Source organism: Carlito syrichta, unplaced genomic scaffold, assembly GCF_000164805.1.
Source record: "Carlito syrichta isolate Samal-C Ts95f unplaced genomic scaffold, Tarsius_syrichta-2.0.1 Scaffold169039, whole genome shotgun sequence".
Classification (NCBI taxonomy): domain Eukaryota; kingdom Metazoa; phylum Chordata; class Mammalia; order Primates; family Tarsiidae; genus Carlito; species Carlito syrichta.
Window position 1 is genome coordinate 167,048 of NW_007113135.1, and position 26,121 is coordinate 193,168.

General features: G+C 40.0%; 1 protein-coding gene across 1 annotated transcript in view; it reads right to left on the reverse strand.

Moving 5' to 3' along the window:
• The window catches only part of TANC2 (tetratricopeptide repeat, ankyrin repeat and coiled-coil containing 2), a 343,337-nt gene that overhangs the window by 164,313 nt on the left and 152,903 nt on the right, over window positions 1-26,121 (reverse strand). Inside the window, exons 5-6 of the mRNA XM_021709161.1 lie at window positions 7,699-7,847; window positions 1,890-2,076 (exon numbers count right to left, since the gene is read on the reverse strand). Of these exons, the coding sequence (XP_021564836.1) occupies window positions 1,890-2,076; window positions 7,699-7,847 (336 nt within the window). The remainder of the gene's footprint in view (window positions 1-1,889; window positions 2,077-7,698; window positions 7,848-26,121) is intronic.

The following is a 26,121-nucleotide window of genomic DNA, read 5'->3' on the forward strand; positions in this document are numbered from 1 at the left end:
TATTCAAGGATGAGCACAATAGCACGGCTGCAATTAAATGGGATTGAAGATAAAGGGAAAAAGTAATAACATAATAGTAGGAGATGAGTTTTCAACAGCTCAATCTACATATACTGAGAAGTGTTATTAATTCAACTCTCTCCACAGGGAGAGAAGAAAACAAGATAATTACTTTTGTCTATCTTTGTATACACATAAATCCATAAATTCACATGTGCAATCCTAGAGAACAACACTCTCCAGCCTTGTTTGATAAAACACATTCATTCCTCATGTATTCCTTAGTCCTAAATACTTAATTAGGGTTGGTAAATACTATAATTTGGGGGTTCTGGAGAGAAATCTAACCATAAGCAACTTTTAATTAAAATTATTTTTTATGATTGTCTACTTTTCCCCATCTACTTCTTTACTCTACATAAAGCTGGCTAGGGCCTATGACACTGTCATTATCTGAAAGTCAGACACACAAGGAATGCCCAAAAATGCCATTTTTCTTTTGGAAAGAAGCCCAACTTCCTTAACCAGGTAGTCATTTTATCCTCTCACAGAGTATAAAGATACAGTTTTATACCACTGTTACATGTTTACCTGTAACTTGAAAACGTACACAGGCTATTTTGTCAAAAGAAGTTCACCTGGTAACTCCACTAATAAAGGAAATGCAATTTTTGAGCATTTTCTGAAATGATCAATATCTGAATCATTGTACAACAATCTAACAACCAGAGAAACAGCAAAGCCCCTGAATGCTGTCTTCCCCTCGCCCTACTATCTGCACACCTAAGCACAGGAACAGCAGTTAGAGCAGGGTCCCAAAGGGCAATCACAACACTTTCATACTTTCTCTCTAGTTAAGTCAAAAAGCATTAGTAGGAAATATTACTGCAGAAAGATCATAAACAATTTTGAGCACGACGAAGAAAGACTTCCTAAGGTAGAAATAGCCTACATGATTTTTATAGCGATAGGTGTTGAATCCTCACAATACACAGAAATGATGGTGTCTTGAACCCTAAACATAAGTGAGCCCTAAACATAAGTGCTATAGCAGCCCATATGCAGTTCTCATGAGATGTTTACCTAGAGTCTACTGGAGAGAATAAATGACATCATTTTCCACCAGCACTGCTTTTATCAGAGTGGTTTTTATTTTTTTGAGTCAGGGGTCTCATTCTGTGGCCCAGGCTAATGGTATGATCATGGCTCACCTCGACTTTCTGGGTCAGGCAATCCTTTTGCCTCAGCCTCCCAAGTAGCTAGGACTGCAGGCATGTACCATTACACCTAGCTAATTTTTAAAATTTTTTGTAGAGGTGTGGTCTCGCTATGTTGCTCAGGCTGGTCTTGAACTCCTGGGTTCAAGCGATCCTTCGGTTTTGGCCACCCAAAGTGCTGGAATGACAGATGTGAACCATTGTGCCTGGCCTAGAGTAGTTTTTATATCTGCTGCAAATTGCTAATAATTGGGGTTGGAAATTTAGCTATATCTCTAGGACCTAGTAGTTTTCTAAACTCTTCCACTTTAATCTTAATCTCCTCTTTCTGTTTCCATGAAACACTATATTATACAGTGAGGAATGAACTTTTTCTGAACCGCTTCTGTTGGTAGACAGACGATGTACATGAATTTACAGGAAGAAGTACACGGAATTTTAAAAATCACTCCTTCTTAGCAGGGAGTATCCTGAGAAGACGTGGTTAAGCAGGGAGGGATACCTCTCATTTTGTTTGCCTTTAAATTTCTCCCTCCAGCATCATCAAAGAGACCAGGACAGGTTTTACACACCTCAACTCCTCCAAAGCAGAATTCTGAAAACCTTCCGCTGCGCAACTGCTCGGAAAACGGTTTAAAAGGACTCCAAATGGTTAACATGAAATCAACTCACCAATGATGCCACTGTCTCTGCTTTCGAGGGTGGAGGTTGGACTGGTGACAGCCCCGTAGCTGCAGTCCTTGGCAGTGGCTTTCGTGCCGGGGGGTGGGAGGGTAGAGCAGGGGCTCCCGGCTGGCGGAGAGGCGGTGCTGCTCGTCAGGGTGGAGCAGGGGCTGATGCGCTGGCTGGCTGCAGAGGCCTGGAAGTTGGAATCATCGCGCGTGAGACCCACTGGCCAGCAGGCAGAGTGTGTTTTAAGGTAAAGGCAAGGCCTTGGTGAACAGGAAAAAATAATCTGCATGCACAGCTCTTACACCTACCAGGCTCTGTCTGCTGCCTTCCGGGATAAGAGATTTGGGGTTCTACAATTAAGGTAAAACTCGATGGATTTAACAGAAGCAGAGACTGCTGCCAGCTTTTCTGTCGAGGAAATTTCCAGTGACAAGTTCTTTATTATAGCCATTAACTGACAGAATAAATATATTTTTTATTAAGCACAAGTTTTCCTTACAATCAATAAAACTTTACAGAAGGCTTAGAACTTTGTCTTGTTAATAATTTTCTTTATACATAGAAAAAAAATCTGCAGCTGAGGAGAAATAAAGTTCTTAATGCAAAGAAACGTCTTTTTCAACACACTGGCAGCTGCCCAGAGACAATAAATAAATGTAGTAAAAAATATCTTATTCTAAATTTGTCTAATAAAATAGAACAATCCTAATTTAATACAAGACTAAATGACTTTTGTGTAGAAACTGATTATAGTCTGAGATCACTTTGGATCCCAAATGTTTCTTACACTTCACATAACTTCCTTGTGAGACTATATTCTGGTTTTCCTAATTTAAATAAATGATAATTCACTTTTTTCAGTTCTTTCTACCCAAATAAATTACTGAAGTAGTGAATAAAAGTCTATTTTTCAAATACTAAAGAAATTTTTCCCTTTTTAAAACGGCAAAATCACTTATAGAAGCACTAATGATAAATTTAACATCTACAAATGTTCAATTTAAAAGACTTTCAACTTTTTATCATATAGTCCCTATTTATACTCTGCTGAAATTTAATAACTGGAGAATTTGTTCATAACTAGCTATGAGCATATTAAGGCTTGTCAACTTCTCCAGATGCAATCCTTTGCATTTATACCTGTGTTAAGTCTAGGTTTTCATTTTAATTTAAATACTATAACCAGTTATAGAACTTAAAAGATACCTTCGACTCATTCAACCAAGCACAAGTGACATTCTCATACTCTGCAACGAAGTCAATCTTTTAAATCATATCAATAATATTAGAAACTGATTTTAAAAAATAATATAACAAGCACGCAAATTTGTCTTCCACTACATATTGTCTCTCTAGGGAAGGGGGGCAATTTCAACTTATTTGTAATCTCTTCTGTTTCCATAAAACGATGCCAGTCCACCAGATCGATGGCGCTTAACCAGGCACACAGCAGAATCACACGTGGAACGTAAAAAACAAACAAAAGAGCTCTGCACAAAAGTGACAGACACCGAACTCCACCCCAGACATACTGAATTAGAATTCTTAAGGTTAGAATCTGGCATGCAATTTTTAACCTCCCCATCTCTAGTGTGAGAAACGTGGGTGGCTGAGATAAGCTACACTGAAGTCTTTTCACATTAGATATGTCTAGTCATCCCATATTTTAAAAGTTTTACTTTGGAATCCATCTATTACTTCTATAACCACCCATTCCTGTTCTTAGACAAGATTCTCATTCTGTTTGTGAAAGAAAAATTATTATGTACATAATATAGCCAATGCGGAGATTAAATTCGAACAACACTTACTAATTTTGCTACAAATTATCTTCTGCAAAATAAAACACATATCACAGAATATTATACTTTAAAGTTTTAATGAAAGGCAAAGCTTAAATATCAAGACTTTAGAAAACAGAACAGTGTTCTTGGCTTATATAAGGCTGGCTTTATATTTATTTAGGGAGGCTAGGTAATGGGACATAGAAAAACATTATTTATTCACCATGCTATACTAAAATGGACATTTAATTAAGTCATCCCAATTCCAAAAAAATTCAGTAGTTTTCTCATTGTCCTTAATGTTCTCCAGAAGATTCCTAAGAAATCTCCCAACGTGGATCTCTAAAAGGTCCTGTAAATACATAGGGAAAGAACCTACGGATAGAATTCCTAGGGTCCATTTTATGGGAAACTACTGAGAGAAGAAAATAAAGAGGTCAGCTGAATATCACTTTCACTACTTTGTCTTTTGCAGAAAAATGATTTTGCTTGTGTTAGATTCTGCTACCACTAGTACTAGTCTGAGGATTACTGCAAGATCTTCCTTAATGCAGTAGTCTATCTCTGTTAGTGTGCTACCTAACTCAGGAGAAAGTCACCAAATGAATATGACCTCCCAGTTCTTAATCATCTTCCTAGGACTAGAAATTCCAATAATCAATTTTGTCACTTTCTTGTGTGGTTCCAAGATAATTTCACGGTATATTATATTCTGAAAGGGCTATCATTTAACTTCATTATTAGTATCTTAGATTTGTGTGAGGTTTAACAGTCTAAAAATATTTTTATATATTATTTCATTTACTACTTACCACTCTACCAGTCTGGTATGAGAAGCTTAATGTTATCTTCCCCATTTAAGAAAATGTAAAAATGATGCCATCAAGAAGATGAAAGCTATGAAGTATTTTTCCTCAGATCTTACACTTCCTGCGAATATTTACATACTAATTACACTGCATATTGTTTTATTCATTCTGTTTACATGTTTTTCTACAGCTTACCAAGTAGCTCCATATTCATGGTTTAATTTCAGCCTCACAACAATCCTGCCAGGTGGTATTCTCCCCCATTACACGGGACAGTGTGGTGTGGTTGTCAAGAGCTCAAGCTGGGCAACCCCCTCAGGTCCCCTTCCACTGTGGGAGCTTTTCTGTCCTCTTAATAAATCCTGCTTTCAAAAAAAAAAATTAAAACAAAAACAGGAACATGAGCTGTTAACATAGATGGTCTGCACGAGAATGTCATCCCATCACTTTCTGGCAATGTGTTTCCATCTTGTCTAAACATTGGAATAAGAATGAATCCTTTGGGTTGTAAGGAAGCTTAAATGGAATGATGGAATTAGTGCAATGATGACTGGTACACAGTAAGCATTTAATAAACATCAGTTAATATTCCTTACGAAAAACCTAAAGCTTGGAGAGTTTAAGGGGCATATCCAAGTTTACAAAATGGCAGGTGGGTGAGTTGGAGCTAGAACACAAGTTTTTTTCTCTCCTATTATACACATTAACACATTTAATCATGTTAAATAAATGATTTAAAATACTCATTTACGTATTTCAAGACTATTTTATTCAGTAATGTACGAGTAAGGCACACGCCACAGACTGACGACAACCTTATTCAGAAATCCCTATCACATGTAGAATCTCAAAAGCCACAACTGTGTTTTATCCCCTGAAGAAATGGAGTTGTGCAGAAACAACAAGGTCTTCAGTGAATATTCAGGCTGTAAGGCTTGGATCCTTGCGACCTGGCCACTATTAGAATAATCACATTTTAACTTGACCAAACATCAATAAATGAAAAGCGAAAGAGATATTAAAGATCCCTCAATAATATCATTCCTAGAGTCTAGCATATTGTCATTGTCACAGTGTAACCTGATTTCAAAACAATCATCAGCCCTGCCATTGTGAAGCATAGGGCATAATCCCACAACTAAACATGCATCGTGAGGCCAATTAACAGTAAGAGCTAGGAAGAAGACAGAGTCACAGGATCAAGGATGCAGTGACGGGCAGGTGCTGTAACACCAGCCACTAAGGAAGACCTCTCCGAAGAAGTGACATCTGAGCAGAGTGCCGAGGGAAGTCAGCTGTGGAGGAGGAACGTTCCAGCGTACATAAAGAGGCTTTACGTGCTCAAGTCATGACAAGGGGGCTAATGTGGAGAGCAGAGGATGAAAGGGAGAAGGGGAGGAAGGGATGGAGGAGAGGCAGCAGCAGCCAGGTCAGGCAGGGCCTCCCAGGCCATGGGCAAGAGTTTCGATCTTGTGTGTGCTGGGAATACGGTGGAAGACTCGCGAAGTGGCAGCATCAGATTCACTTTATGTGGCTCACTTGGGCTACCGCGTCAACAGACTGAGGCGGGGGAGGAGTGGAAGTAGAGACCTACCAGAGCCATCTGGGCCATTTAACCCCGCAGTGAGTGTTGAGGACCTGCTAGCGACAGACACTGTTCCAGGGGCAGAGGCTAGGGCAGTGGGGAGAACAGGCAAACAAGGTCCCAGGCCTGTAGCCTGACCTTCCAGTAGCGATTGCCCAGGCAAAGGATGGCAGTGGTGTGGACACAGGTGTAGCAGTGGGAGGGGAGAGAAAGGACCAGGTCTGGTATATCTTTTGAAGACAGCCTACAGTTTGCTGAAAAAGCGAACGTGGGTTCTGACAGCGAAGTCAAGAAAGGCTCCACTGCTTTGGTCCTCAGCAAGCGGGTGATGCTGTTTACTCAGAGGGGAGACACTGGAGGAGGAGTGGGTGGTGGGGGAAGTGCAAGGGCTCAGTTACTGACATGGTCCGTGCGATGGATCTTAAACACATCTGTAGAAAATACCATGTAGAAAGTTGAATACACTGATTACTTAAGAGCAAAGGGGGAAAGGCAGGCTAGAGGTAACTCGGGAGGTAAAACTGCATTTAAAGAAACAAGAATGAAAGAGAATCAATAAGCCTAGAGTCACTGGGTGTGTGAATTTTATGAAACTCCCAGCCAGCAAAACCAGTGACCGAAGGAGTGAGGACAGAAAGAGCAGGCAGGCTGGAGGAGAGACTGAACACCTGAACACGCCCACAGGACATGTCTCACTGTGCTAAAACGAACACATGACATAGGATCTTCACCAATTAAAAACACACTATTTGAAATGAATTTCTGTCATCTTCTGAATAAACGATTCACTACATGTTAAAAATGAAGACCACAGAAGTGAATCTGGTCCTTGTACTTCCTCTGATACATTTAAATGGAAGAAAAAAATGGAAATGACAAAAAAGAAAAGAAAACAAAGCAACTTAAATTGCTGATTTTTTTAACTTTCTGACATAGAAACTTGGGTTATTAATTTTCCATATTTTCTGCTTTTCTGATATTTGCTTTTAAAACTAATATTTCTTTTAAGGCACATCTTTAGCTATAACCTGTAAGTTTTTTTACACTTAGTTTTTATTTCAGTTTAAAATATTTTCTAATTTTTTGGAATTTCTTCTTAAACTTGAAGGCTATTTAGACATGTATTATCTAACATCTAAACATTAAGGGGTTTTCTAAGTTATCTTTTAGATATCACTCTCTAAGTTATCATTTTGTAATTCGAAACTCTACACCGTCACAGGAACTGGAATCTTCTAGAACCTGCTGAGACCTGCTCTATGCCTCAGCATAGCAATGTAGACCCGCCAGTGTGGGGAACGGGCTCAGCATGGGTCGGGTCTGTTTGTTGGCTTGCTTACTGCTTGATCTATTCATCTCTTCATTCATTCAGTAAATGAATCAAAACTTATAACTGGATTCTGGGGCTTTTAAATATAAAAATGAAATGAAAAGATGTTTTGTAAACTGAAGAAATACTGTGATTATGGAAGTTTAAGTCGTATTCTAGGTCTCAACAGGCATTCAACAATTGAAATCATTCCCATCAGAACGAACATGCACACACTCATGTACCGCCCCCCCCCCTTTCTTCTCCTGGTATATTACACCGATTTGTACCATGTTTCACAAAGCGCGAGCAAGCAGCTCACCTGACTCTCATCCTGCACGTCCATGCTGTACTGGTCGCCTGGCTGAGCTTCTGTGACCTTCTCTCCAAGGAGGAAACCCAGGCGAGTCATGAGTGTGTTTGCTGCCTCGTCTACAGATGGAGGGGGGCCAAGCTCCTGTTCAGCATCACCTGCCACAAGAAGGTGCCGAGAAACATGACTCTTTCAAAAGAAAATGGTCTCATTATGCGCTACTTGTACATTTCATGTGGTGATATTTTTACTTTTCATATTCTAAATTCGAAATGACAATGTCACGATGTATAAACTGATTTTCCCACTTTTAAATATTCCCATTGATATTATAACTGGTATTATCATATTACTATACAATCACCACTGAGATTATTCTCAGTTTATCTACTTGAAACACTTGGGTTTGAGAGACTGTTTTTGTAACTTATGGAATAGAAAAGAATTCCCATTTCTTGGGCAGTTAGACTCCAACACTGTCTAATCATGGGGTCTCGTTTCAGCCACAATCACTACTTCATTCAGGTTCTTTTATTTATTTCTTAAAAGCAAACTGTGCAGTTCTTCCTAATTACATGTTTTTAATAGTTTGTGTGAACACTCTTTATTTTGAAATTATTTCACATTTTTGGGTAAAGTTTCAAGAGTAGTACAAACAGCATTACTTTCCTTAACCACTTGAAACTGGTAGACATAATATCCTATCATCCTGATAGTACTTATTTCCTACAAGCATGGACATCCAGTTACAAAACCACAGTACCAGCATAGAAATTATAAAAAATCTAACATTTTATATTATAATGACTTACCCACAGACCCCATTTAAGTTTCAATTGTCTCAGTAATGTCCTTTATAGCAAAATAATGCAATTCGGAATTATCCACTACATTTAGTTATCAGTATTCTTTTATCTCTTTTAAAGTGAAAGCTTTTAGTTCTCAACTTTCATGACCTTGACACTCTTGAGAATTTTTAAAGGCCAGTTGTTTTGTACGATGTCCTCAATTTAAATTTATCTGATGTTACCTCCCAATTTGATTCAGATTATACATTTTTGGCAGGAAGGTCACAAAAGTAATTTTATTCATTCATTCATTTATTTAGAGTTGGGGTCTCTGCCACCCAGGCTGGATTGCTGATGGCCACTGCAGCCTCCACCTCCTGGACTCAGGCAATCCTTCTGCTTCAGCCTCACAAATAGTTGGGACTACAGGTATGTCCCATCATACCTGGATAATTCACAAAAGTAATGTTGTTTTAACCTTGATCACTTGGTTATGGTAGTGTTTGTTAGATTTTTTTCCACTCTAGTATTACATCCCATTCCTTATAAGCTTTTACATGTTAAAAAAAATTGTGGTAAAATAAACATGCAACAGAATTTGCCATTTTCAGCATTTTAATGTGTACACACATACCATTCCACTTTCACCTAGAAAGTTATTCTGATAATTGCCAAATGTTTTCTATGTAAATGTTAACACTAGATGTCATGAGAATTTATATAACATGGAGGAGATACAGTCATTAACATTGAAAAGTTTATCATCTACGTGGAAATTAAGACATTATATGATTTCTTTATTTAACATATATCTATATAATACTGATGCACAAGTCACTAAGCACTTTTACAAATAATAACTTACTTAACCTTCTTAATTTTATTAAGTGGGAATTATTACCCTCATTTCACAGATGAGAACAATGGAGGCACAAAGAAATTAAGCTATCTACTCAGAATCACACCACTAGTAAATGATGGAGACAGGATTAGCACTTGGGCTCCCTGACTCCAGAATCCACACGCCCAATCAGCATGGCATAGTGTCTCCCTCACTAGAAAGAAATATTGCAAATGGTGAGAATGTGTGAATAAGAGACAACTTATTAACAGGCTTTTATATTTTACTATCAGTAATACTAACCAAAGCACACTGTAAATCCTGAGTAAGGTAGCATACCTGTAGACAGATAACTACAATCTTTCCTGCATCATGAATTTCAGTACTTACAAGAGCTAATGTAGAAAGAAGTTAAGAACTCCTCTGTGGGTGGCTGTATTAAATACTGCTACCATCCCAGGCCACTTTCATTTTGTTTGACTACTATTTTTGCTCCCTGACAAATCTAATTCTTTTTTTTTTTTTTTTTGTGAGTTGGAGTCTCACTCTGTCACCCAGGCTGGAGTGCAGTGGCACGCTCATGGCCACCAGAGCCTCGACCTGCTGGACTCAGGCAATCCTTCCACCTCAGCCTTCCAAGTAGCTGGAACTACAGGCATGCACTACCATGCCTGGCTTATGTTTTGATTTATTGTAGACAAGGTCTCACCAAGTTGCCCAAGCTGGTCTTGAACCCCTGAGTTCAGGCAATCCTCTCACCTTGGCCTCCCAAAGTGCTGGGATTACAGGCTTGAGTCACCACACCCGGTTGTTAATTTTTATCTTCCTATTTACTTTCCTCATCTCAAAATAATCACTTGACAATGACGTTAATATGATATAATTGGTAATACTTTTTGTAATGAAAGAAATCCATTGCCAGGTTATGATGTAAAGAAACTACATTTGGCCGCTATATTTGTTTTGAACTTTTCTTATTTGTTGACCCCGTATGAAAAGGCGTGCTCCAGTGAATCATACTTGCAAAATCACAGACACTATCTGTGAGAAGGACTACTAGACACCCTGGAAGGGGGTTCTCAAATAATAGACAGGGACCAAATCATGACGCTTGACATCTTCAGTCTTAGATGACTGATGGTTACACTTCTGCTTCCTCTTCCCTCAATTATGCCAGGATGTCTTGGGGAAGAAAGCAGAAACAGTAGAGGCATCTCCTTCCTGATTTCTAGATTACAAGCTTCTCTGTCGGTCACCTCTTCCCTAATTAATTTTCATCTCCCATTTTAAAATAAAAACAGCTTCTTCTAAAAAGAAAAAACTGGCAACCTCCTCAGGTCCCCTCCCACTGTGGGAGCTTTTCTTTCCTCTCAATAAATCCTGCTTTCTAAAACAAAAACAAAAACAAAAACACACGTGGGGATATCTGAAATATGTTTTCTACTTGCTCTGTAGGACTGGATAAACAGCATTTCTCTTGCAGCAATTTTGTATATTCAAATATTGTACACTGAAATACAAGTCAGGCCAAATGAGTAAGTTCTTCCGTCCAAACCGTATCATTTAAAATATACTTAAAATGTCATCAGGTCGCACATTTTCGTTCCTTCTTGATGTACATTGATTCTGCATTCTACCTCAAGTACCACCACCTTTTTCTTCCTCTTCCAGTTTACAAGTATTTTTACTTCCCACTGCAAGTAACTATGATAAAACTTATCCACCTGCTAAATAAAGATTCACCAGCAGAATAAAGACTGGCCAGTGGAAAAAAGACAGTCTTTTTTCTCCTCATTACAATGAACAATAAGGTCATTTGAAGATAACTGAAAGGGAGGATTTTATGGAAACAGCTGTAGCTTAAGAGAGGGAAATCTGTGCTGGGTTCGTAATCTTTAAGAATAGAGCGAGGGATTTTTTTAAAAAATTGATTTAAGAACATTCTTTCACATATTTAAAGGTTGCCTGGTCTCTGAATTGGGAGGACTGTGTATTATAATTAAGATGAATTTTATCCATGTTGCTTTGTGTATCAACAGTCTTTGCATTTTTTATTTTTGGGTGTGGGGGGCTCAATGGTTTTCCATGTTTACGAAGTGTAAGACTGAATTGTGTTAAGAAAACAATAAACAATACTCCTCAAATTGAGCTACAGATTCAGCGCAATCCCTCTCAAAATTCCAGGTGCTTGTGTACTTGCTGTCTTCCTTTCCTTCTTCCCTTTTTTCTGCAGATTGACCAGCTGATCCTAAAAATTATATGGAAATTAAGAAACCCTGAATAACTGAAACAATCTTGAAAAGAAAAACAGAGTTGGATGACTCATATTTCCTAGTTTCAAAATTGCAAAGCAATAGAAGTTGAGACAGTGTGGCATCAGGACAGACAAATAGCTCAATGGAATAAAGATGCCCAAAATATACCCTTACATTTAAGGTCAGCTGCTTTTTGGTAAGGGTGCAAAGACAATTCAATGGGGGGAAAATAGACTTTTCAACAAATGGTGTTAAGACAAGTGAATAATCACATAGAATGGTGTGAACTTGAAGATCTACCTCACGTCAAAGCCCAAAATGAACAAAAAAAATCTATCATGGGCCTCATGGACCTCAATGTATGTGCTATAAAACTCTTAGAAGAAAACATAGTAGTAAATACTTGTGACCGTTGGTTAGGTAATGGTTTCTTAGACATGACACTAAAAGCGCAAATGAAAAAGGAAAAACTGAATTTTAACAATATTAAAAAGTTTCATGCTTCAAGGAACACAATCAAGTGAGAAAAAAAGTCCACTAATGCGAGAAAATATATGTGAATCATGTAAGTGGCGATTTCAACATAGAATATATAAAGAACCTCTACACTCAACAATAAAAAGGCAAATAATCCAGTTAAAACACAGGCAATAAATGGGCTCGGTAGCTCAGCCGGTAATTCCAGTACTTTGGGAGGCCGAGACAAGTGGATTGCCTGAGCCCATGGGTTCGAGACCAGCCCTGGCAACTTGGTGAGATCTTGTCTCTCCAATAAATAAAAAAAATTAGCTGGGCATGGTAGTGCATGCCTGTAGTTCCAGCTACTTGGAAGGGCTGAGGCGGAAGGATCGCTGGAGCCCAGCAGGTCAACGCTAGGGTGACAGTGAGTGTGCCACTGAACTCCAGCCTCGGTGACAGAGTGAGACTCCAACTCAAACAACCAAAAAAACAGGCAAAAGATTGAAATTGACATTTCTCCAGAGAAGGCACACACATCGTCAATAAGTACATGAAAGGATTTTTGTCATAATTGTTTAAGGGAAACACAAATCAAACCCACAATAAGATACCACTTCATATTCATCAAAAAAGATAAGTAATAACAAATGTTGGTGAAATTGTGGAAAAACTGGAACCCCCCCTACAGTAATGGGGGATTGTGAAACTGTGCAACCATGAAAGCAGTTTGGCAGTTTCTCTCACTCATAAATGGGTCCTGAACATTCATCACAATACTACAAGGGTGAGGTTGGAAAGAGCCGGACACTGTGGGGTGGACAGTGGGGAGGGAAGAGGCACAGACATCATTAAGGGTCCTGGATCAGCTGGGCTCGGTGGCTCAGCCTGTCATCCCGCGCTCTGGGAGGCTGAGGTGAGTGGATGGCCTGAGCCCGCGGGTTCGACACCTGCCTGGGAAACTTGGCGAGACCTCATCTCTATAATAAATCAGAAATGAGCCGGGCGTGGTAATGCGCGCCTGTAGTTCCAGCTACTCGGAAGGTGGAGGCGGAAGGATCGCCGAAGCCCAGCAGGTCAAGGCTGCGGTGGCCGGGAGCGGCCACTGCACTCCAGTCTGGGCGATGGAGTGAGACCCCGACTCTAAATAAATAAATAAATAAATAAATAAATAAATAAATAAATAAATAAATAAATAAAAAGGGTACCTGATCCTAAACCAGGGGAAGTGAGGGCCAGTGGGGGAACCTAATCCTGACTTGTATCCCACGTCTTTAAAATAAAATACAAGGGGGGGGAAGAAAACAGTTTGGCACTTCCTCAAAATGTCAAACACAGAGTTACCATATTGTCAAACATAGAGTTACCATATGACCAGCAAATCTACTACTAGATATATACCCCCAAAGAACTGAAAACACATGACTACCCCCAAACTTGTACATGAATGTTCATAGCAGTGTTACTCATAATAGCCACAACTCAAATGCCCATCAACTGATAAATGGGTAAAGCCAATGTGGTATATTCCCACAAGGAAATATTATTTGGCCATAAAACAAGAATAGCACTGATAGATGCTACAATGTGAAAAAAACATAGAAAACATCATGCTCAGTTAAAGAAGTCAGACACAAAACACTACACAGTGTGTGACTCCATTCATATGAAATGCTTGGAATAGGCAAGTCTATCTATATAGAAAGTAGATGAATCACTGACTAGGGGTGGGTGTGGAGTCACTGACAATGGGTAAAGAACTACCCAAGCACAGGGTGATAAAAATGCTGGAAAATTAGGGAGGGGTGAGAGCTGCACAACTCAGTAAATATACCAAGTATCACTGAAGTCTATACCTTAAAAGGATGAATTCTATAGTATGTGAATTACATTTCAATAAAGCTGTTGTTAATAAATATAAAAACCCCACAATGGTACAGATAGAACCCATGTACCTACCACCCAGCTTTCCCCAAAGGTAGTATCTTATATAACCAGTTACTGAACATAACTAGTTACTGAAACTAGGAAAATGACACTGGCAGAAAACAATTAACTAGATGCAACTATCACTCAGATTTTGCCAGACTATTTTTTTTTTAAGAGACAGGGTCTTGGCTATGTTGCCCAGGCTGATCTTCAGCTCCTGGACTCAAGTGATCCTTCTGTCTCAGCTTCCCTAGTAGCTGGGACAAGAGGCACATACTGTAATACTAGGCACAGCTTGATTTTACACGTGGTCATTTGTTGTGGTTGGGTTTTTTTTGGGGGGGGTATGTTTTATGCATAGTTTTATTAATTTCCATCTGACATCATTTTTCTTCTGCCTGAAGAAATTTCTTATAGTACAGGTCAACTAGTGATACACTTTTCCAGCTTTTATATGCCTGAGGAAGTCTTTATTTTGTCTTCATTTTGGAAGATATTTTTTCAGAGTGTACAATTCTAGTTTGATAGTTCTTTTTTTTTCTCAGTACTTTAAAGATGCTGTTCCATTTGTCTTCTGGCTTGAAGTTTCTTTCTGAGGATACGTGTTCTGTCATATTTGTTCCTCTATACCTGTTCGGGTTTTTTTTCCTCTGATTTTAATAGTTTACATCATTAGTCTTAAGCAGTTTCATAATGTTGTGTCTTAGTGTGATCGTTTTCAAGTTTCTTGCGCTTAGGATTCACTGAGCTTCTTGGTTCTGTGGGTTTATAGTTTGCATCAAATGTAGAACATTTTGACCATTATTTCTTTTTCTTTTCTTTCTTTTTTTTTTTGAGTTGGAGTCTCAGTCTGTCGCGTACCACCCCAGCCTTCCAAATAGTTGGAACTACAGGCACACGCTACCACGCCCGGCTAATTTATTTATTTATTTACTTATTTATTGTAGAGACGAGGTCTTGCCAAGTTGCCCGGGCTGGTCTCAAACCCATGGGCTCAGGCAATCTACTTGCCTCAGCCTTCCAAAGTGCTGGGATTACAGGCTGAGCCACTGAGCCCAGCCCCAGTCATTATATCTTAAACATATATATGTATATATGGGTATTGTGTGTGTATATACATACATACATACATACAAATAAACTTTACATGTATGAAACATTTTGAGGGACTGCTTGCTCTCTCTCTCCTCCTTTGGGTACAGATGATCTCTTTTGTAAGTTATAACAATAGCTAGCACATACCATGATTAACTGTATGCCAGGTACTCTTTCTAGGCATTTTACACATATTAACTCATTTAATCATCAAAACTGCCCTATGATAGGAAATCTTATTCCCATTTTACGAATAAGGAAAATAAGCCCCAGGTAAATGACTTATCTAAGTTCACAGAGCCAGCAAGTGTTTGAACCAGGCAACCGGGCTCTAGGACTCAGGCGCTAAACCCCTAGGTTTTCCTGTCACCTATCTCTCCCCTGCCCAGGATACTTGCTCAAGACTCTCGAAGTTTCTCTTAAATCCTCACATCAACTATTACACCCATGTTTTGTCTAATTCATGACCATGCAGGTGATGTGAAGAGGGTCCCAACTTCACAACCAAACACTCCAATTAAAGTATGTCCCTAAACAAAGATAGTTCTTTCCTTGAATGGAATTCTGTGACTTCTCTAATTAATAATGGTGATTTTGAAGTATGATAAACAAAGATAGCTGATAGGCTTTTAGGAAACAATCTCTGTGAGACTGCCATATGCAAAATAAATCACACAGCACTGACACATTATGCTGATTGAAACTATTTAAATTCACAGCTCTTGATTTTGTGTTGGCTGCTTGTAAGCAGTGTGTCTATGTTTTAGGTTTTGCTCCTGAACACTGGGTGAGGGATACAGCCCCATAAAGACTGAAGGATTCTAAGTCTTATATGGAAATGGAATGGTTCTGAAATAGTGAAAACAAACAAACAAGCAAAAAACTAGAGAAGAATGACATATTACTTAATATCAAGACTTCATATAAAGCTAAAGTAGTTAAGACACACTAAGAATGACAAAAGCATAGATAAAAAGATCAGTGGAACAAAAAACCCCCAAAACTAAAGTGCCACTGCAGTGCTTCAGTAACAGGACAGTATTTTCAAAAGTTGGTGATAGATCAGTAAGATATCCACATAGAAAATGAATCTTCTTCCTCTACAAAATCAATTCCAGATAGATTACTGACCCAAATATAAAAAGTGAGCAATAAGGCTTCTGGAAAATAAGCTAACAGAATAGCCTTATGACCTAGTACTTGGCAAATACTTCTTAGGCAGAATCCCAAAAGCAATGATCAGTTAAAAAAAAATGGTAACGTCTAGTTCATTAATAAAACTTCTGTTCATCAAAGATACTATTAAAAGGGTAAAAAGGCAAGCCACAGAGTGGGGGAACCTCTACAAATAAAAAAAAAAGAATGGAAAGAAAGACAACACCAAATTCACAGACTTATAAAAGAGGATATATAAATGGCCAACAGACACACAAAAAGGCGTTCAACATTACTGGGAAACACATTTCAGAATCCCAGCAAGATACAACAACACATGTGCAGTGAAAGAATGGCACACAAAACAAAACAAACAGAAAAGCTTCCAACAATGTGGGGTAAAGAAACATTTAAACACTGCTGTGCTGACGGGATTGTAAACTGGCAGCATCACATTTGGAAAGGATGTCTGGCGTTTTTAAGATAAACACACTAAAACCCCATGACTCAGCAAGTCTACCAAAAAGATGCGTTTAGGCGCATCAAGAAACATGCAACAAGAATTCAAAAATGTTCATAACAGCCCAAACTGAAAATGTTCATCAAGAGTCAACAGGCAATGCAAGTTGACAGCAGTAAAAATCTCACAAACGAATACTGAACAAAAGAAAACAGATTCAAAAGAATGCACACGACGTCATTTCACTCACAGAAAGCTCAGAGCTGCTAAAACAAATCGTTGACGACGGCGGTCAGACAGCGGGTATGCTCACAGGGGTGGACAACGGCACAGAGAAGCCTGAAGTTCCTGGGCTCTGAAGCACGGATAGTACCCCACGTCCTGCTTTAGATTGCAGCTATGTGGGTACGTTGACTTCACAAAATTTCACATACAGCATAATTCTTATCTGGGTACCTTTCTGTATTAAGTTTTACGAGACTGCCAAATATCTATGAAGGACACTGGACACTGACCTTGAAAATGAAACAATACTCACAATGCTTGCTTTTGCTTTTTTACTCCAAGAAACAAACCTGGAATTACGAAAAACAAAGCTATTTGTATTTAAAAACTCCACTGAAAATTTAAAAATACTATTTAAAAGATGCTCAAATGAGAGGCACTAATTATATCAGTAAACTTAATACTCTTAACGGTTTATATTTTCCATTTAAAGTTCCTGTCGTAATAAAACACATAATTTTAGAAATCACGCGATTTCAAGGAAGTTGTATCAGGGGAAACCCCAAAACCCCGGACTTAGCGGGCCCCTTGTAGTACCCTCGGAATTTGTTCCTCCAGATCAGTCAAGGTTAAGTTTTTATTTGGAGATTTTGAGAAGGTTGCATCACGATTTGTGGAAGAAATGCCCCAAGTTGTAGCAAAGAGGTTCTTCCACCATGACAGCACACCTGCCCACACCACGCTGAGTGTTCAGCAGTTTTGGACCAAAAACAGCATCAGCCCTATGCGCCAACCTCCCTATTCACCTCATCTCGCCCCAGGCGTGTGTGTGTCCTTTGGTGAAAAAAGTTCTCAAAGGGAAACATTTTGCCATTGTGAAAGGTGAAACAAGAAAAACAGTAGGAGCATTAAAAGGTATCAAAATTGGAGTTCAAAATTGGTTTTGAGCAGTGGAAAAAGCATCTCCATAGGTGTTCTGAATCACACAGCATTAAACTTTGAAGTTTAAACATGTAAGAATACACAATTTTTTATAAATAAATTTCAAGTTTTTTGGATTCCCCCTTGTATATGAAATGTATAATGGTTTAAATAGATCTGCAGCTAGTGAAAACCTTAATTTTTCCCACTCATTTCTTCCTTTTCTTTTTTTAAAGCAAATTATAAAGGCCCAGTTTGTCTTTACTTTTTATTTATTTTTATTTTATTTTATTTTATTTTTTGAGTTGGAGTCTTATCAGTCACCCAGGCTGGAGTACAGTACTCACGGCTATTCCAATGTCGACCTGCTGGGCTCCGGCGATCCTTCTGCCTCAGCCTTCCAAGTAGCCAGTACTACAGGCGTGTGCTACCATGCCCAGCTAATTTTTTATTTATTGCAGAGATGAGGTCTTGCCAAATTGCCAAGGCTGGTCTTGAACCCTCAGGCTCAGGCAATCCACTCACCTCGGCCTCCCAAAGTGCTGGGATGACAGGCTGAGCCACCGAACCCAGCCTTCATTTACTTTTTAAAACCTAAGCTTAACATTATGTATTTAAACATTTGTCAGAACTTACTAAGTTGCCAGCATTCATGCACAACTGGAAAACTTCCTTACCTGCAGTAAGTTCAAAAGTCCATGACCAACAGGGGCTCCGAGGAGCTGCTTATAAACACTTTAGATTTGGCGCAATGATACTGCAAGTCGGGTTCTTCAAAGCTGTTCCTGTTGCTCCTCTAATGGGGGGGCTTGTTGAGCATGCGTGTTGCGTGACCGGTTATCCAAGCACAGTAGCTGCTCCTCACCACTTCTTGTTAAAAGCCTCCACAAGTTCCTCCGTAACTTCTACTCTTTCTGGACCATTGTCCAAAGTCTTCTTTGTAGTGACTTTTCTGCCATTAACTATTTTAGCAGAAGCTAATATGGATCTGAAAGTGCCCATTCCGTTACCATCAAATGACGTGGGAAAGAATGAAGTTAGGCCCTCATGACTTAGTGTCTTGAATGAAGTAAATCCTGTATCAAAAGAAGGCAATCCATTTCCAAAAGACAGAAATCCACAGAAAGCAAAGACAAGCTCCCCTGTTCCTCAGGTTCTGCTTCCTTGGGGAACCCTTCAATTTCCAAAAGTCCTCAATGGGCCTTCAGAGACGTCGAAGGAAAATGGGTCCCTTCCATAAAAATGACTTGAAGACACCCATGGGGGGGGCAGGATGTGAAGTCCAACGCAAATGGACTGTCAAGATGGCATCTACCTCCTCCGCCACCACGGATCCTTCTTTGTTCTGTGCCACAGCAACCCCGGATTTAGCATCTGATAATCTGATTTAGCACGTGCCTCAGCTACTTATCTGCATTTCCTCTCTGCCTCTTCTTTATCCTCAGGATCTTCGTTTGGGTCCACTTTAGTGCCAGCTTCTGACAAGCCTTTTTAGTAACATCAGGTGAGGTATGTCTCTGCATGCTTAGAACTTCACAGTGATCCACTGGGTGGTGGTGGAAGCAGGTGAGCCTGGCTCTGGCATGGCTGCACTAGCAGCAGGGGCTCTCTCGCTTTCCCCCCATCTTTCTTTTAAATGGGATATTCAGGAATTCAGTGGAAACGACAGCCAGCACACAGAATCTCAAGCCCCTCTGCTTTCTACTATCTACCTCCCTGAAGGGACACAGCTGCCAAAACAGGGATGCTGCTGACATTAGGAAGAGGTGCAGAAGCTGGCATCAGATAAGAAAAGGGTAGTGTGTCTTTTTCTATAAAGCACAGGAGCATCAGGGCGAGTAGGAGCCAGGAGCGAGGGCAGCGGAGCACCCTGGACTTCTCCAGCTTTCTGACTGAGAGAGGGGCTATGGCTGCAGAAGGCGGGGGTGGAAGGGGCAACCTTTCCCAGAGGCAGCACCAGGAGCAGACAAAGCGGAATGGAAAGAGGCATGAGGTGTCAAGGGACACTTCTGTTGTCCGGTAAGTGGCAAGGAGGGCCCAGAGGGCAAAGAACAAGAAGCATGAAAGCCTCCCCGAGTTCAGCGCAGACCTCTGGGGCCCGGACCTCCTTGCTGGTGGTAGAGACGCCCCCTTTCAGCCCTCACCCTTCTTCACCTAGCTCACAGATTCCAGCATGCCTGGAAAGAAGCTCAAGGCTGTGCCAGTAGGCCTCAAGGTGAGCATGCAGAAGGTAGTCGATGCCATTCCAGTTTGTCTGCCCTCCAGCAGACAGTGAGCTGGGTCGCGGGATCACCAACAGCAGGACAGAAACCCCACAAACACCAATTCTGGTGGATCTGGGTTACTGGCAAAAGGCCACTGAAGACACACACAGCCAGCAAGCCTCGGCAGGTGTCTAAGGAGTATCCGTATTTGTGTCCCCCCCCACACACTGAGCAAGGCAAGCAGCCAGAAAAGGGCAATGAGAGTGCTCGCAGAAGCCATGCTCCCTCTCATTCTGAACTAAAGGAATCCCACTACAATGGCCTCTGTGCCTCGCACACTGCAGGCAGTCAAGAAATGCCTGCTGAAACCCTGAAGGTCACCATTTTTTGAGAGGGACACAATCAGATGTGAATATAAGAAAGGTGGTTCTGGTAGCCATGGGGAGAAAGGATTGGAGGAGACCGAGGCAGAAAGAGTAGGAAGTTTCTCAGCTTCCTGATCATGCAAACACACAAGCCTGCCGACATAGCTTCTTCCTTCTAAATAGTGATACTGTCCCTTCTTCTGAAGCCACCAGTCCTCTCTTCCTTCCCTCCTTTTAAATAGCAACAATGTCCTTTTTCTGACCTAAAACAAATCTTTCCAGTTGTATTTTGAATCTTACTGCAGCCTGCATTCAAGAAGACTTGATCCAACTGATAATCCTTTCTCTCTCTGAAGTTCCGACTCATGCTTTCGGCTGAGTTTTTCGGGTGTCAGACATATTCAATACTCTTCCAACAGCAAACCACAGACAATTTCACCCGACCTCTCTTCTCACACCAGTTAACAGCTTAAAGTGGAGTGCAGCAACAAGAATAGAGAGTGTCGATGCATGTAAGGAATATTGTATAAATTAAAAGAAATGATACAGCACAGAAAACAAACAGTTAAACTTGTCCCGGCAGGGTGGATGAAGGAAGGGGATGGAAGAAGCATCCTGGAGGAGGCCACACTTGAAACTAATGGATGAGTTTGATATTTAACAGTAGAGTCAGGAAAAAAGAGCAGAGGGGGTGCAGTTCAGAGACTCTCATTCTGTTTGACTCACCATTTCCACACAAACGCAGAACTCTTAAGATAAAACTGACCAACTGCAGTGTATTCCATGATTGCCTGAAGTTAATTTCTGGGATAATATTGTGCTAGTGCTAGCAGTCACACAGTACTAGCAGTAGCACTGAGAGTAACAGTAGTAACTAGCACTAAAATACGACTGTACTTTTCTAAGTGTATTATATCACTTAATCTTCACATTTATTATCATGCAAAAGCAAAAGCAAGGCCCACAAAGCTCTTGCCTGTCCATGGTCACAGAGTTAGTTAAGTCACAGAGTTAGTATTTAAGCCCAGGTTATCTGGCTCCTGAGCCTATGTTCTTAGCCATTTTATTATTCTTCCAAGAAGAATGTGATTATTAAGTGCAAACTGTCATACGGCTATTTATTTTTATCTTTAACAGCACTTACCAGAATTATCTTATGATACAACGAGCACAGTCCCTATTCTAAGGGGTTTATAATCTCATGGGAGAAACAAAAAATAACTAATGTAATTCAATCATGGTAAATTAAGTTCTGCGATAAATATAAAGCAGATAAATAGGATGCTGTAAAAAAAAAAGCAGGTACTGGATACCTCAGAATACATTTTGATTATTTTGCGTGATGATGTCAATTCTCCATTTACAGATAGTTTACACTTTAAAACATTTGCAAAAAGTGCTTCCTAGTTGAAGCGGCCAATGCGCAGGATGAAAACTGGTTAAAATTGTGCCAAGAGATATCTCATAGCTACTGTGTCCAAATCCCCAAACAGCTGGCTGCACACAAATAATACACAATTTCTCTCATTTCACAGACTCCCTTAATTCTCAGCATTGTCTTAGCATTTTCTCATCGGGTTGTTTACATTTTCCTTTATGATCTGTTGATTATAAACTGCTTTCTCTCATCTATTTCAAGACTCAGAAATCTGTGCCATAACTAATCAGATAAAGAAACCCATGCTTTTGCTCTAACAGAGTTGTAAAAACTATGAAAAGCTTGGTTCAGTTGCCAAAGCAAACCTGGTCACACTTTCATTTCTTACTTCTTAAATGATCACCGACATTTTTCATTTTCTGATGATTGCTGGAAAATAGGTATCTACTGAAAGCAGGGGCTGCCACTTGCCATAGAAAATGCTGGAAAGGGCATGGGAGCTCTTCCCCGTCCTTACAGCTGTGCTTCTGGTTGTGAGAATCACTGCCTACTGGTGATGGAGCAGAGGCAACGCCCCAGCTCACATCCACCCACACTGGCTTTAGGGGACTGCCTCACACTCCCTAGTTCCCTTGGGCATCACTGACAAAGAGGGGAAGGCATAAATACAACGAGAGTTGCCAAATATTGACAATGGGGGCAGGGGAAACCTTGGGTATGTTTAACCTTCCCAAAAGACAAGCGTTTTGGGTTTGTCCACACGACTCTATTTGGACCGTGGGCTGTTACAAGCAGAGGCTTGTGCCTATGCCTTGTGTTCTTGTGCTCTGGTGAGCACCAGAGAAGCACTTCTCTCTAGCTGACTTCCCCTCAGCCTGGGACCAGAATGAACACACACACGTGAGCCCAGCCTGCACCCCGGAGTCATTCAGCCAATCGGCGGCCCGAATCAGAGCCATTTCAGCCAACACCTGTGAACCTAAGAGTGCGAAAAACGTTCGTTTTTGGTTGCTCTAAGTTTTGGGGTGGTTTATTTTGCACCAGGATTGCAGGAATTCAATTTTACTCAATTCTGCAACCATAACTGAATTAGCAGATGACCATGACATTCGGGTGACTTTCCTTACCACACATTTTCTGTTCATTCTAGACATGCTCTTAGTCACCTCCTACCCACTCACTTCTGCCCAGCTGTCATCTTATTCTAGATTCCTTTCTATTTCTTACTCATCTATGGATTTTCTTTAAACTATATGATTTACATATAATAAACTGCATCTGTATAAAATATACAATTCAATGACTTTTGTCAGATATACACATCTGCAAAATGACCAAAATCAAGATACTTAATATTTTTATCGCCCACTGGAAGTTGCTTGTGTTCCTTCACAGTCAAGCTCACTCTCAACCCCTGGTCACAAGCAACCACTGATCTGCTGTTACCACAGATTAGTCTATATTTCTTATAATTTTATGTAAATAGAATTAAGTAGTATGTATTCTATTTAGTTTGCTTTCTTTCATTCAACCCAATGTTTCAGAAATCCAGCCATACTGCTGAGTGTTTCAGTAGTTTGCTCCTTTTTATAGTTGAGTAGTATTCCTTTGTATGACTATGCCATACTTTATTTATTTCCCTATTGTTACACACTGAATTGTTTCCAGTTTTTGGGCTATTACTTTATAAAGATGCCATGAACATTCATGTAAAGTCTTTAAGCGGACACATATTTTAATTTCTCTTTGGAAAATTCATAGGTGTGTAATGGCTGGAGTATAAAGTTTAAAAATTTAATGTTATAAGATATTGCCAGATTCCAAAGTGATTTTTCAGTTTACACTCTCATAGGCGGTGTATGAGAGTTCTTGTTATTCCTCATCCTCACCACTACTTGGTAGTAGAAGCCTTTTCTTTTCTTTTTGAGTTGGAGTCTCACTCTGTCATCCAGGCTGGAGTGCAGTGGCACACTCACGGCTACCCCAGTGTTGACCTGCTGGGCTCCAGCGATCTTTCCACCTCTGCCTTCCAAGTAGCCAGAACTACAGTTGTGTTCCACCACACCCGGCCAAGTGGAAGCCTTTTCAATTTTAGTCATACTGATGAGTGCATAATGGTTATCTCCTGGTTTTAATCTGCATTTCTCTGATGACTAATGGTATCGAGCAACGTTTCATGTGTTTACTGGCCATTCTTACTTCTTCTTTTGTGAATGTCTGCTCAGACCTTCTGTCCATTAAAAAAAAATGAGTTGTCTTGTTAATTAGTAATGAAAGTTATTTACTTATTTTGAATACCTGGCTGTCAGATATGTGGATACTAATATTTTCTTCTTTTCTATGACTTGCCTCTATTTTCTAAACAGTATATTTTGAAAAACAAAAATTCTTAATTTAAATAAAGTCCAATTATGTACTTTTTAATGGCTCAGATTTCTTATGTCCTATCCAATACACCTTTGCCTACCCCAATGTTGCAAAGATTTATTCCTAGCTCTTACATTTCAGTTTAAATCATAACGTTTGTATATGAGGTAAGGGTCAGTGCTTATTTCTCCACTGAATTTCTCCGATACCTTTATTAAAAAACAATGTAGCCAGGCTTAGTGTCTCAGCCTGTAATCCCGTGCCTTGGGAGGCTGAGGTGAGTGGACTGCCTGAGCCCGCGGGTTTGAGACCCGCCTGGGCAACTTGGTGAGACCTCATCTCTACAATAAATCAAAAAAAAAAAATTAGCTGGGTGTGGTAGCACGCGCCTGTAGCTCCGGCTACTTGGAAGGCTGAGGTAGAAAGGATCGCCGGAGCCCAGCAGGTCAAGGCTGCGGTGGCCGGGAGAGGCCACTGCACTCTAGTCTGGGCAACAGAGTGAGACTCCAACTCAAAAAAATAAATAAATGAAATAAAATAAAAAAATAATGTAAGTAATAACTAAGCTTCAACTTAGTTATTCTTTTGAAAAAAATTCCTTTGGGAACTCTAGGTCACTTACATTTCCATATAAATTTTAGAACCAGCTTGTAAGCGTCTACCAACAATTTTTCCTTAAGATCATGTTCACTTAATTTGGGGAAAATTGCTATTTTGGCAATAGTGGGTCTGATAATCCATGAGCATGACCTAGCTGTTGGATCGTCTTTGCTTTGTCTTAGCAATGCTTTCTCATTTTTGTGTACAAGGCTTGCTCATGTTTTATCAAACTGATTTCTAAATATTTCATGATTTTGGATGCTACTGTAAATTAAGTATTCTCAGATTTAATTTTCCAATTGTTCATTGCTAGAATACAGAAACACTACTGATCTTTATATAATAACCTTGTTGACTTTCTCTTCTGAGCCCTCACAAGATATTTATGCAAATGCAATTGGAAATGCATGTTGCAAGTCGTTTGTGTGCTGCTCTGATAATATAGAAACATCTGTAGGATGCACAAGAAGTTAAGGTGGGGAAGGGGAATCTCCACGTTTACTGTGGAGCACTGACGTATCCAAAGCAAGTCACTAGAGCTTTACTGACACCGAATGTGGGAGAAATAATGAGGAGACACTCTGGGATTCATTAGCTCTGGCATTAGGATTCTTAAGCCAGAAACAGAGATGGACAAAGACTGTGCTTTGAATTCTTCAAGCACGTCCCTAAATGTATACAGAAACTTCATTTGACGTCCTCAACATTTTGGAGAAAACATTTCTAAATGTTGTAACGTTTTCCAACTTAATTCCAGGAAGCAAATTTTACATATCTACAGCTGGGGATGAAGGTGGGGGAGTGGAGGTAGTGGAAGGCTGCATGAAGATGAGGCTAACAAAAGAGCTGTCAACTAGGGGCACAGTGGAGAGCAGAGCCAGCCGATTCTAATTCGGAAGTCTGAGGACAGCTGCAATCTGCCTCAGCTCACTCTGCACAGCTTCAGTGCCACAGGACGACTAAGTCAGATGGATTACTATGGACAGTGATGCATCACCGAGGCACTAACAGATTCCAGAGTCATGTCGGGATCTGTCATGAAGGTCATAAGCTATCGACCAGAGAGAACAGCATCACTGGCTGTAGAGGAGGATGCCAGAGTAAAGATGTGATCAACCTAGGCCAGTAGAAGAAATCACCTCTGGAGCGGCAGCACAGCAGTTATACTGCTTCAGATGAATCTTATCCTTGTTATTTTACTCCCCACAGGTGCTAGCTATTGCTCTCAGGCAGTGTAAGGAAGCTAGTGCCACCATTTTACTTTCTATGTGCTTAAGTCTGAGTCTTATCAGCACATAATTTCTTTTGTGTGTATGTGTGTATGCTCACGCATGGAAATCATAAATGTTCTGTGTTAGAACACTATAATTATGTCATGTGATAAAGGCATGGA